The sequence below is a fragment of the Panulirus ornatus genome, chromosome 47, assembly GCF_036320965.1.
Source record: "Panulirus ornatus isolate Po-2019 chromosome 47, ASM3632096v1, whole genome shotgun sequence".
Lineage (NCBI taxonomy): Eukaryota > Metazoa > Arthropoda > Malacostraca > Decapoda > Palinuridae > Panulirus > Panulirus ornatus.
Window position 1 is genome coordinate 8,567,240 of NC_092270.1, and position 14,878 is coordinate 8,582,117.

Here is a 14,878-nt window from a genome sequence, read left to right on the forward strand (position 1 = left end):
GGAGTTTTTTTTTTCCATCTTTATTTTCTCCACTGACTTCTTTCTTTCTCTTCTGCTTCTAACTCTTTAAACTGTTCTTTGTGCATTGATTTCAAATGATTTTTCAAAGATGTAGTTCCACATCCCTTTTGTGAATAAACTTTTTCGCACAAAAGACACTGCTTTAAGTTATTTGGTTGTTCCATGAAGTACTTCCACACCTGACTGTTTCTTGATGCCATTGTACATAAAAAAGAGCCAGTAAGGCTTGGAAAACTTGATTATTTCACTTCAGGTAATATGATCGACTGACACATAGCCTATCCCTGAAGCAAGCTTCTCTACATATGGTGACTCATGTGACTCACACCAGCTTCCCAGCAACACTCTATCACAGAGTAATAAAATGCAGTCAGCAATGCTATTTCTTGTTTTTCTTCTTTTGTATATCCACCACATCCTCTTTGTCTGAGGTAAGAATGCAGATGCAGATGTTCATTAAATTGCAAATGCAGATGTTTAGTTCATCACAAACACTAATACGGATGCGGATGAAGATTTAGAAAAATGATGCAGATGTTAAGCATATGAGGAGGATACAGATGCAGATATCCAATACATCTCTAGGAGGTAATGAACTGTTAAGTAAAGGGAGAAATTTTTTTTTTCATTCATTCATTATACTTAACCACCATCTCCCACGTTAGCAAGGTAGTGCAAGGAAACCCACCCACATACACATGTATGTACATAAACACTCACACATGCACATATACATTTCAACATAAACAAACATATACATGCACAGACACACACATATCCACACTTGCTGCCTTCATCCATTCCCGTTGCCACCCAGCCACACACGAAACAGCATCCCCCCCCCTCCAGCAAGGCAGCGTCAGGACAGACAAAAAAAGGCCACATTCACTCACACTCAGTCTCTAACTGTCATGTTTAATGCACCGAAATCACAGCTCCCAATCCACATCCAGGCCCCACAAAACTTTCCGTGGTTTACCCCCGACACTTCACATGCCCTGGTTCAATCCATTGACAGCACATGTCCCCAGTACACCACATTGTTCCAATTCACTCTGTTCCTTGCACGCCTTTCACCCTCCTGTATGTTCAGACCCTGATCACTCAAAATCTTTTTCACTCCATCCTTCCATCTCCAATTTAGTCTTCCGATTCTCCTTCCCTCCACTCTGACATATATAACCTCTTTGTCAATCTTTCCTCACTCATTCTTTCCTTGTGTCCAATTCAACACACCCTCTTCTGCTCTCTAAACCAAACTCTTTCTATTACCACACATCTCTTTTACCCTTCATTACTTAATCAAACCACCTCACACCACAAATTGCCCTCAAACATTTCATTTCCAACACATCCACCCTCCTTCGCAAAACCCTATCTACAGCCCATGCCTCGCAACCATACAACATTGTTGGAACCATTATTCCTTCAAACATACCCATTTTTGCTCTCCCAGATAACGTTCTCGCCTTCCACACATTTTTCAACACACTCTGAACCTTCACTCCCTCCCCCACCCTGTGACTTACCTCCACTTCCATGGTTATATCTGCTGCTAAGTCCACTCCCAGATATCTAAAACACTTCACTTCCCCCAGTTTTTCTCCATTCAAACTTACCTCCCAATTAACTTGTCCCTCAACCCTACTGAACCCAATAACCTTGCTCTTATTTGCAACTACTCTCAACTTCCTTCTTTCACACACTTTACCAAACTCAGTCACCAACTTCTGCAGTTTCTCACCCGAATCAGCCACCAGCACTGTATCATCAGCGAACAACTGACTCACTTCCCAAGCCCTCTGTTTGTAAATTTTCATTTGTTGGTCAAACACTAGAACATCTTATACACACGTAAACCAAATTCCCTCAGAAGGTAAGATATCTTTTAGTAATTTAGTTTCAAAGAATTTCATGTAAGTAATGATTTTTATTTTGGCTGAGCTGAGGTCATCAAAACTGGGAGATCTTGGTTGAGACTTCAATACTTCTTTACAGAGCTCAGATAAGAGATTTAAACAGAGGCTTTTATGGATTTCTCATAATAACTTCCAGAGTCACATCTATATGACCTCCAAAACTGTGTGATCTTTGCCAATTTTTCAGGCCAGAGTCTGAAAGGTAGGTTTTTCTGGATCTTTCCATATAATATCCTAGATCACATTTGTATAAGTTATGTTTGTCATTTAGCTGAGGTGAGACCTTTGAATCCAGGCACTCTTAGCCGATCTGTCAATAATTCTATTTACAACCCAGGACTGAGTTTTACAGAGGTACTTTTTTTTTCCTTACAACTGCATAGACCACATTCTTATGAATAATGTTCATCCTTCTGGCTGAGCAAGACCTTTGAAATTAGGTATTCTCCCCAACATCACATGCATATAAGATATTTTCCCATTTTGGCTCTCCTGAGACCTTCAAAACCACTGAGTTGTCAATAATTCTATAAAGAATCATTGTCATTCTGACAGAGCTTAGTCCTACAAAACTGGGAGTTTTTTGCTGATGTGTCAATAATTCTCTTAAGGGCCAAGAAAAGTTTCCAAGGTAGTCTACGGATTTTTCCTTCTGGTATCATAAATTACTTTTGTACAAGTAATGTTTGTCACTCTGGCTGAGCTAAGACCTTCAAAACTGGGCATTCTGTGCTTTAAATAAAATCAAGGACAAATGTTTAAGGATTCAGCTAAGTCAAATGACAAACATTACTTATATCAGTGTGATCTAGGATACTAGAAGGAAAAATCCACATAAACCTACCTCTGAAACTCTGTTCTGGGCTCTACATAGAATTATTGACAAATTGGCCAAGAATGCCCAGTTCTGAATGTCTTAGCTCAGTCAAAATTACAAATATTACTTTTATGAACGAGATCTTGGCAATCATAACAAAAATCCTTTCTAAATCTGTTCTCAACTCTCAATATTAATACTGACATATCATCCAAGAATATCTTGTTCTAAACGTCTCAGTTTGGCTAAAATGACTAACATTACTTATACAAATGTTGTCTAGGAAATCTTAGGGAAAAAACTATATATACTACCTTTAAAAGTATGTTCTTTGCTTAAAACAGAATTACTGAAAAACTGATCATGAATACCTAGCTTCAAAGTCACAGCTCAGCCAAAATGACAGACATTATCATAAGAATGTGATCAAGGCAATCATAAGGAAAACCCCCACAAAAACCTACCTTTATAATCCCTTAATATCTGGAAACATGCTAACATAGGAACAATCCTAATACCCTCTACATCCGGAAACTTGCTAACATAGTAACAATCCTAATACCCTCTAAATTTCCCAATTGTTTCTCCTCTCACTGCTTTATATGACTTCTGTCTTCAATGTCCAAACTAAGAAACTGATTCAGAGCATACATAATCAGGTAAAATGTCCCACTCTCACATGCACAACATGGTTGTAGACTGAATCACTCTATCAACTCGCTAAATATGCACACCTCAACACCAAACCAACTAAAACCCCTTTCCCACATAGTTTTAGTGGCAACAGACATCAACAAAGTACAAGAAACCATTCCCTAACACATCCCTATGCAAAGAATACTAAGGGAACACCCTCCACAACAATGACAGAAAGTGGCTGGCCAACTTCATATTTTGCCCCAGTCAAAGTCACTCACGAAAGCTTCACCTCTAAAACCCTGAAGCTCCACAATGGAGCTTCCTTGGAAAAGTTCTATCTGTTTTGTTTGCTGAGACTAAAGAAGTATTGCAGAAGGATGTAAATGTGTTTTGTAACGTGTGTAAGCATCGGCGATGGAAGGTAAATGCAAGAAAAAGTTATGGTCTGAAAGAGAACAGAGTGAAAGTATAGCTTTTGCAAAGCCCTATAGAATGTGAAAAGAAAGTTTATTAAACTGGGTTATTGATATGGGGATGAGTATGACTGAAAGAGATGACAGAATGTAAGTATTTGGGAGCTATCTCAGATAAGTTTGGCAATATACAATGAGAGTAAGGGAGAGGGGAGTATAAGGTAGAAGAGTCATTGGGTCACTTAACAGCATAATGAAAGGTAGTGATTAAGTATAGAAGTGAAGAAAGGATTAAAGGACAACACAGTGCTCTCAACTCTGACCTGTGCAGCTGAAACATGGTGATGGGATGACTCACAGAGGTCAAGAATCCAGGCTGTGGAAATTAATTGTTTGGAAGGAACATGTGGAATGACCAGATAGAATTCCTTAAATATTTCCCATTAATCACAAAGGGAGACTGCAAACCACTCACTGCTCATAAATTTTTATATTACTAGCAACGACAACTTGGCCAGTTCAGCAAATGTTAAATTGATGCACAAGTTGATACAGAGGTACATGATGGATAACAGACTACAGTACTTTCAGAGTAATACCACACATGACTAGTGATTATTCCATGATAAAATAAGACCTGACACAATATTTCACGGTGCGAAACATGCATAACAGCAAGATTTATTGTAATAAGAGATTCTAGTAAAATTACAGTACTGTGATTCTAAGAAATAAACCTTTATTCAAATATGCAATACTACTTATTCAAGTACAAAATCAAAAAATATATAAAGTACATTATACATTCTACAATACCTAAAACTATCTGTAAAATCTTAGCTTAGAAGAAAGAATAACTGCTTATATGTGGTGCCTTAAGAAAACATCAGACACCAATAAGAACCTCTACTTTGCCCTCTGCAAATTCTAATCATTAAAAGTGAATTGGAATAATAAATCTCATTATCTGAGAATATCATGAAGTTACACAATACATGGCAAATGGCAAAGTAATTAAAAAACATCACATACATTTGATATGAGCACTTAGCCTCTTTCTTTTTCTGTGTTATGTAAAAGGATCAACAATATGCACAAGCAACAAGGACACGGTGATTAAAGTGAAGAGTCACATGTTCAAAAGAAACACTACAGGCATCATATATCTTCCCTGTCAGTATCACTTAATAACAACTGCCCCAAAATCTGTGAACTTGGCTGCTATAGCTGACCTGTGGAATGTCCCCTTGTATACATTTACTTCCAATACACAGTTTCCTCCAGCAACAATAAACGCATATCAAAATACTACACAAACAGCACCTATGACCTCAATCATGCCTTGTCACTGACTCTCCTCCAGCATACTACCAAAGACATCTTCATCAAAATACCAATCAAAATACTGAATCTATATTACGAGCACATAAAGTCGACAATATTACAGAAAAATATACAATTCTTACAACTAACCATGCCTTCTGGATCTTCTAATTTCACACAATAAACAAAAAATTTGATTTTCGTGAATGAGGTATTAGTAACATACATTTACCAAGAAATTACCAATACTGGAAGACATTCTAATTGCTATCATTTACATCGTTTATAAATCAAATTCATTTAAAATGGGAGTTTGGTCAGCAATAAAAGGTGTACATGAAAGAGAAAGTCAGATGAAAGGTCTACGGGGCTTGATTGTGGATAGGGGGGTTTGGTTTCAGTGCACTATACATGACAGCTAGAGAGTGATGTAACTGAATGAGGCCATTTCTTCATCTGTTCTTGGTGCTACCTCACTGATGCAGGAAATGGCAAACACATGAAAAATTATGAAAATCAATTCAACATTTGAGTAAAACCATAAATTTCAACATGTGTAACATGAGCATAATGCATGTAGCAGCAAGTACAATGTCAAGAACTTTTACAAAACAAGTTTCAAATGGAATGGTAGTATTACATCTTAGAATTTCACTGTACATTTCAAAACATGGTAATTTTTTCTTTATGTTCCCAACATGAAAATAAAGACAACACACTAACAAATTATCACTACAGTCTTTCAGTCTTGAGAATTTATACTGAAAAATGTCCATCTTCATTAATGACTTGTACAAACCATGATTATTTTCCTTGAAGAGCAAATTTATTGTCAAATTCTATTGTACTTAAGTTATAATAAGGGAAGTTAGAATCCTTAAAAAATACACTAATCAAAACACTAATTGAGGATCATGTACTCTGTATCTATTGACTCCGTAAAATTCTGGTCCCACATATCTTACCATCAACTATTGTAAACACATAAATAATTTATTACCAACTAATAGCTACATCTTTTAGAATCAATTTATATTTACAGTCCAGTAATCTAACTGTATGTTCAATCATACAGCAATAAATATAATCTCACTTGCAGAACAGATACAAGGAACAATACAGATGAAAAAAAAATGAATAAATAATAATAATAATAATAATAATAATAATAATAATAATAATAATAATAATAATAATAATAATAATAATAATAATAATAATAATAATAATAATAATATTTTTTTTTTTTTGCCGCTGTCTCCCGCGTTTGCGAGGTAGCGCAAGGAAACAGACGAAAGAAATGGCTCAACCCACCCCCATTCACATGTATATACATACACGTCCACACACACAAATATACATACCTACACAGCTTTCCATGGTTTACCCCAGACGCTTCACATGCCCTGATTCAATCCACTGACAGCATGTCAACCCCGGTATACCACATCGATCCAATTCACTCTATTCCTTGCCCTCCTTTCACCCTCCTGCATGTTCAGGCCCCGATCACACAAAATCTTTTTCACTCCATCTTTCCACCTCCAATTTGGTCTCCCACTTCTCGTTCCCTCCACCTCCGACACATATATCCTCTTGGTCAATCTTTCCTCACTCATTCTCTCCATGTGCCCAAACCATTTCAAAACACCCAAATAATTATCCCTGGGGATAGGGGAGAAAGAATACTTCCCACGTATTCCCCTGCGTGTCATGGAAAGCGACTGGGGGGGGGGGCCTCTGGAAATCTTCCCCTCTCATCCACCCCCCCCCCCCAAGGAAGGAACAGAGAAGGGGGCCAGGTGAGGATGTTTCCTCAAAGGCCCAGTCCTCTGTTCTTAACGCTACCTCACTGAGGCGGGAAGTGGCGAACAGTATGAAAGAAAGAAAAGAAGACTAATAATAAAAACAATAAAAAATACACATGACAGCTAGAGAATGGATGTAAACGCATGTGACCTTTCATCGTCTGTTTCTGGCACTACATTGCTAACATGAGAAACGTCAATCAAGCATAAAACAAAAAATATATAAATGAATCAATAGTAAATAAAATACCTCCTATGGTTGAGAGGAATGACAATTCTCAAAGTCACACCACTAAAAGTTCCTAAAACTGCACTTCCCACCAAATGAAAAAAAAAAAATGCATGAAAACAGCCTAAATGAGAATAAAGTTGGGATGAGCCAAGTTTCTTCTGAGACAATAGTCTCTATCTAAAAACAAGGTTTTCTCCTTCAAGAAGCAGACCACTAGCATCACACTCCATATGTGATGGAAAGGAGGAAAGAATATAGTGGATAACCATCTTAAACATTAAGCCCATGTATACCACGACAATGAACAAACTTAAATAAAGGACTCCACCATATAGCCTATGTATACAAAGGTAATGAGCTAAGTGAAATAGGGAAGAGACTCCAATAATGAACACATGATATACACACACATTTGCAAGCACGCATCCTCAGACATAAAGCATTAAATGAAAAAAAATTCTTCAGCAAGGTTACCTCTCATGTAAACCCGCTGTCCAACAATATGCCCATGGCTCCATCCACCTTACTAAGGGCCAATTTCTCCAGCTATTACCTCCACATTCAACAAACTTACATTTTCTCTTCTCGATCATGGAGACAAAACAGACTAATTCAAAATGTACACATAGCGTACTTCACTTCCAGAGACAATCTGATCACAGCAAGTAAAATATCAGGATGTAAGGTACTATGGTCAACTTTTATACTACAACCCTTTGCCCTTTGACTGCAAATTCATCTCCATGGGTTTGTTGTTACAGTTAACAAGAACAATTTTCTGAATAAAATTATATGAAAATCAATCTGGAAAACACTGTTTACAAGTGCTATATGTCACTTATATTATGCTGCTCTGGTGCCAAGTATATGAGGTATGCCAGGAGTACTGTCAGGCAGACTGAATGAGGTGTTTGGTATTTTTGAGAGTTTTTGTTACAAAATAAACATGAGCACTTATGGATTTCATCAGTAATATCTAATTTTTCAGAAGTGTCACAGTTTCATAGACTATTACATAACTTCAAGGCACAGATCTTATCCAGGACTCCTTAACATCTCCAAACAGACTGACTAGTGTAGAGAAAAAAATCATGCAATACAATCTGGAAACAATAAATGGGACAACAGTATAAGCATTACTGAATATACAATTCACCTTACAGCAGAGGGTAACTTGAGAACTTTTACTGTATAAGACCCAGTTGCACTTAACAGAACAGAAAATAAAAGGGTCATACTCAAGTCAGATGCAGCAAATATGTTAACAGATACACATTTCTGTAGAAAAAATTTAGACTGATTCATTCCCCATAAGAATGAAGAAAAATGAAAAGCAAATGACATTTAATCAAGTAAGGATGACAAGTATTTAAAAAATAATAATAATAATAATAATAACTAAGTAAAAATGAAAAATTAGCAACCTAAATTATTCATTTACTCAAATGCCAAAAAAGAAAAAATAGTATGAAATTCGGGTACAAACTACTACAAGTAATTCAACAAGCATCAAACAAGTGAGGTCTTTAAAAAGAATTTCGACATCTATGATTTTCAAACTTGGCATTACATAAGGCAAAGAAATAATCACAAGTTAAATCAGAACATTATATGACTTATATGATTTATGAATTTTTAAAACTGAAGCTGATACTTTCTGCTCTAGGGTTCTATTTGACTTATTTTGGATGCTATGAATTTCATTTTACCTTCACTCTCATGAGGGATGTGCAAACACTAAAAAAAGTTGCATTGCGCTATGACAGAAAATCAGGCATCTCTGCAGTCTACAGTGATGGGAAACATAAATGAAACTGTATAAACATTTATTTCATCATACATAGTCACTGTCTCCTGCGTTAGCGAAGTAGCACAAGGAAACAGACGAAAGAATGGCCCAACCCACCCACATACACATGTATGTACTTAAATGCCCACACACACACACATATACATGTATGTACTTAAATGCCCACACACACACACATATACATACCTATACATTTCAATATATACATACATATACATACACAGACATATACACATATCCACGTCTATACATCCACACTTTCTGCCTTCATCCATTCCCTCCTCATCCCGCGGGTGTGCAAGGTAGCGCTAGGAAAAGACAACAAAGGCCACATTCGTCTCTACCTGTCATGTATAATGCACCAAAACCACAGCTCCCTTTCCACATCCAGGCCCCACAAAACTTTCCATGGTTTACCCCAAACGCTTCACATGCCCTGGTTCAATCCACTGACAGCACATCAACCCCTGTAAACCACATCGTTCCAATTCACTCTACTCCTTGCACGCCTTTCACCCTCCTGTATGCTCAGGCCCCGATCGCTCAAAATCTTTTTCCCTCCATCCTTCCATCTCCAACTTGGTCTCCCACTTCTCGTTCCCTCCACCTCTGACACATATATCCTTTGTCAATCTTCACTCATTCTCTCTATGTGACCAAACCATTTCAACACACCGTCTTCTGCTCTCTCAGCCACACTCTTTTTATTACCACACATCTCTCTTGCCCTTTCATTACTTACTCGATCAAACCACCTCACACCACATATTGTCCTCAAACACCTCATTTCCGGCACATCCACCCTCCTCCGAACAATCCCATCTATAGCCCATGCCTTGCAACCATACAACACTGTTGGAACCACTATTCCTTCGAACATACCCATTTTTGCTTTCCTAGATAATGTTCTTGCCTTCCACACATTCCTCAACGCTCATAGAACTTTCACCCCCTCCCCCACCCTGTAACTCACTTCTGCTTCCATGGTTCCATCCGCAGCCAAATCCACTCCCAGATATCTAAAACACTTCACGTCCTCCAGTTTTTCTCCATTCAAGCACACCTCCCAACTGACTTGTCCCTTAACCCTACTCTACCTAATAACCTTGCTCTTATTCACATTTACTCTCAGCTTTCTTCTTTCACACACTTTACCAAACTCAGTCACCAGCTTCTGCAGTTTCTCACACAAATCAGCCACCAGCGCTGTATCATCAGCGAACAACAACTGACTCACTTCCCAAGCCCTCTCATCCACAACAGACTGCATACTTGCCCCTATCTCCAAAACTCTTGCATTCACCTCCCTAACAACCCAATCCATAAACAAATTAAACAACCAAACAGACATCATGCACCCCTGCCACAAACGACATTCACTGGGAACCAATCACTTTCCTCTCTTCCCACTCGTACACATGCCTTACATCCTCGATAAAAACTTTTCACTGCTTCTAGCAATTTGCCTCCTATACCATATACTCTTAATACCTTCCACATAGCATCTCTATCAACTCTATCATATGCCTTCTCCAGATCCATAAATGCTACATACAAATCCATTTGCTTTTCTAAGTATTTCTCACATACATTCTTCAAAGTAAACACCTGATCCACACATACTCTACCACTTCTGAAACCACACTGCTCTTCCCCAATCTGATGCTCTGTACATGCCTTCACCCTCTCAATCAATACCCTCCCATACAATACTCCACTGCCATTATTTCAGTAGGAAAGTACTTGATCAAATACACATATCATCTGTTTATATCTATTTACATTGAGAATATCGTTTGAGCCATGGCAACATCACCAGTGCTGAAATTTCAACGTATGGACAGTGATAAAAGAGATAAAAGCAAAATTAGGGAAAAAGTGTGAGGTATGGTGGCTAGTGGCAAGCCATTTTGGCAATGATACTGTGCTCTTTGCTGAGAGTGAGTAGGCATAGGCATGTGAAGGTAAATGCAAGTAAAAATAAAGTAATGGCTTTTATAAGGAAACAGCATGAAAGTATAGATTTTGCAAAGCCCTATAGAGTGAGAAAAGAAGGTGTCCTAAACTGTGTAATAAATATGGAGGGAAAATGACAGGAAAATGTGATAGAATTCGAGTATTTGGGTGCAACCTTTGATAAGTTTAGTGATATGGAAGGAGAGATAAAGGAGAGAGAGCAGTAAAAGGCAGAAGAGTTATTGGGTCCAATAATAAAATAATGATGGGTAGAGATACAGCAAAGGAAGTGAAAAAAGATAAACAGACAGTACAGTCCTCCCAACCCTGGGCTATGCAGCCAAAACCAGGACATGGGATGAGTCACAGAGGCTGTGGAAATGAGTCATTTAAAAGGAGCATACGGAGATAAAAAGTAATGTGGGGATGGCAGGGAATGCAAAGGGATGAATTTTAGAGAGGCAGAGTTGGTGAAACATACTATTTCAAGGTGGTTTGGGCACATAAAAAGAATACACTAATGAGAGTTTACAGGGAGTGTGTATAATAAATATATGATTAACAGGGTTAGGTTGAGAGAAAAACCACTAGTGAAATGGGGAAAAAGAATGGAAGAGTACTGGAGGGAGACAACTGGGGGAAGAATGTGTGGAACAGTGTAAGCTAGGGAGGTATGTAAGGAGTGGGACAAGTGGAGACAATTTTGTCATGGCCACCCCACTTATGGGAGTTCCCAGAGGAAACATGAATTAGATATAGATAGATAAACAAATAAATAGATAATTTCAACAGTCTATTCCTCCATTTGTAAAATGTTTTAAAAGAAGGTTAGTAATGTGGGGGTAAAGAAGAGAACAAATGGAAACATCAGTGAAAGCAGCAACTGGGAAAGTGGTGTGGTGAGGAGATGGAATGACTACTTGGTAGGATTGCTGAATGTGTTTGACGACAAGGTGGCATATGTAATGTGTTTGGGTCAAGGAATTATGCAAAGTGAGTCATGATAAGTGGTTTGGTGAAGACAGAAAAGATGACAAAAGCCCTGTGTATGACAAAATGGGGAGAGGTGTCTGGAGTGATTGGCACTGCAGTTGTCTCAAAAATATGATCCAAGGCAGGTTTCACAGAGAAACCAACTCTACAAAATTACTGTGTACACGTGTTCTTCTGTGGCAGGAGCAGAAAATTGGGGACTTTCAGAGATATTAAGAATGTAACCCTATATTTCCCCAAAACTGATCGGTCTACTATGCATGGATTCAACATACCCACATTATTCCAAAATGCAATCCCCCTTCCCTTCTGCATAGGGAGAGAAGCCTGTACTATAATTCATAATTACAATATTACATTTCACCAACAATCTTCTAAAATGCATCCTCCTGCATAGAGAGATCTATAAGTCGTAACTTTAATATTACATTTTGTCTTAGGATTATTTCATGATAATCTATATATGTACTGAAGATTACTATGCCAGAAAGGTTGCAAGAGCAATGCATAAAACTGTGCAATAAAAGTTGAGAAATATAAGGTCTGTCTATAAAAATAACTGCAGGGTAAGATCCTCAAAGAAACTTACATCTTACAACATTTCCTTCAATGTATAGTCTCATTTTACCTCAAGAATCACCTTCCCTTTATCCCTAATTTCCTTCAGTTTATAAATTAAAACAATCTAAAAAGATTCCTTAAACCATAAATGCTACATATATCAATTTGTTTCTCATATGATAGCCTTGGTGCTTTCCTCTATTAATTCACATATAATGCTGTCCTTCATAATACCACTACAAATCTTTAAAAGGCTATTTCTTAACTATATTTCTACTCACAGCATATGCATACATACATGAAAGAACACAGTACAACTTCAAAGATCCCTTCTCCAAGAGCTCCAACAGCTTAAGGCATTGTAAAAGAGAAAAAAATGCAATCTTTTGGAGTGGGTAATTCTTTGAAGAGACAATACTCCAATCATACAATCTCACCATAGGTGACTTTTCACTAGCAATGTAACTACAAGTGTGTGGAGTCTGGTAATGCTTACATGTGTAATTACCTATTTGTAATTATCTATTTGTACTGTATGGGGAGTAAGTTTTAAACACATGGTGCTCCAAGAGTGTGGGTTTGGATGTGTGTGTGGGTGTTTGAGTTATTACTATTTCTGTATTATGGAGTTTTACACTCATTATGCCCTGTCTCTTATCCTTAAAAAGATGAACAATGTATTCACTCATATGTATGCACAAATACACACTCTAGCCTAAGTCAGGTACCCATTTACATGCCCCAAGGGGAGGATAAAGACCTGGGTTGGGTGCTGCCCGACTACCATACAAAGGATTTGAATTACCACACAAGGAGAAAGTTTTACATTCGTGGGATGCCATCTCTTGAACATTCTCTATTTCTTAAATCTATTTATGCTGTCTGCATTAACTAAGTCCTGTCACTCTTCCATTCATCCATCACTCTTAAACTTAAAAAATACTTCACATCTTTTTCAGCAATTTCTTGCGTAATTTCAGGTTATGTCCAGTAGCTCTTCTATCATACATCTCCGAAGAACTGTTCATTGTCATGTTATCAATGTTTTAAATTCCTTAAAAGGTTGTGATTAAGTCATCAAACATTCCTCTCTCTTCCAAAGTGGGCAAATTTAAAGCCTTTAACCTTTCCCTATTTTCTAAATCTTCTACTTTTCATACCATCTCTGTTACCCTCCTCTGGACCTTCTCTACTGGTTCTATGCTCTTTTTTAGGTGTGGTTACCAAACTTTTTCTCACTCCCAGTTTACAGTTATTTATGAAGAGGACTTCTACCCAATAGTATAGCAAATACAGAACAAAATCAAAAAAATTCTTCAGCACATCACAAACTACTAAGGCCCTAACTGCATTTTCACACTTCAACCAGATACAAAAGCCTCATATATACTGAGGTTCCACAACAGTAAAACTCTCCCCACAGAGTACACACAGGTAATCAAAAATAGGAAATAATGAATATGTAATTACAATGTATTAATAATACATATGCTGATATCATTGGATTTCAAGAAAGCAACATCCTTATTATCCAATTTACAAAGGAAATACAGTTCATCTGTTCCATACTGATTTTCACCTGAAAACTACTAACAGTAAACTAACAAATAATACCATATTCTTTGGGTTTGGACTGAGTATTACAAATAAAGCTAACGTACTGGCAATACAAGTAAGGAGGAAATGTATTATGAACACTGTTAAACTACTATTAACATTTGTTGTCACCTCTTATCTTCATCTGTATGAAATCGGTTCTTTCAACCTTCACAGTTCTCAAGAGTACACAAAACAGCTGTATTCACTATTCACTTCAGTCAACTCACCACACTACTTTTACTGAGCAATTTTTTTCTAGAAATTCAATCATTGTTTACAATTAATAATTTCTATAGTTTTTCATCACTTATCAACAATATATGTGAAGACAGATAAAATCAAACGTCATTTAAGAATAAGTCAGAACAATCCAAAGCACCCACATCTCTCTATAAGGATTCTGGAATGTTTTCTCTAGCAATATCATTTCTTGCAATGTGATTTCTTCTTCCTATAACCACTTTTTACTCAACAAGTGATAATCAACTTTCACAAAACACTCCAGAAAACTCTAAACAGATCACTGACTCTCAAGATAAGGACGATAGCCCATGTAACGGTAGAGGAAACGGTGTGCTGGAGAATGGGGTGTGTTCTGGTGTGATCCACTATGCACATTGCCAGGGTTATTTTCATTCACATTACTGAACCAAGTGTCTGAGGCCTGTTGAAACGATATACTGTATGGGGAAAATACAGTAGTTAGTGTCAACTAAAGCAAAGGTATGGGTATAGGTTATATACAACAGTGTCAACTACAGCAAAGACATGGGTAGAGGTCAAATAC

At 37.4% G+C, this 14,878-nt stretch overlaps 1 protein-coding gene across 2 annotated transcripts in view; it reads right to left on the reverse strand.

The window, feature by feature from the left end:
* The window catches only part of LOC139763510 (integral membrane protein GPR137-like), a 61,648-nt gene that overhangs the window by 16,594 nt on the left and 30,176 nt on the right, over positions 1-14,878 (reverse strand). The window contains exon 10 of one of the 2 annotated variants that reach the window (XM_071689658.1): positions 4,284-14,771. The exons of the other annotated variant lie outside the window; for it this stretch is intronic. Within the exon in view, the coding sequence (XP_071545759.1) occupies positions 14,612-14,771 (160 nt within the window). The 3' untranslated portion in view covers positions 4,284-14,611. Of the gene's footprint in view, positions 1-4,283; positions 14,772-14,878 lie in introns of those variants that run through there. 2 annotated transcript variants of the gene reach the window in all.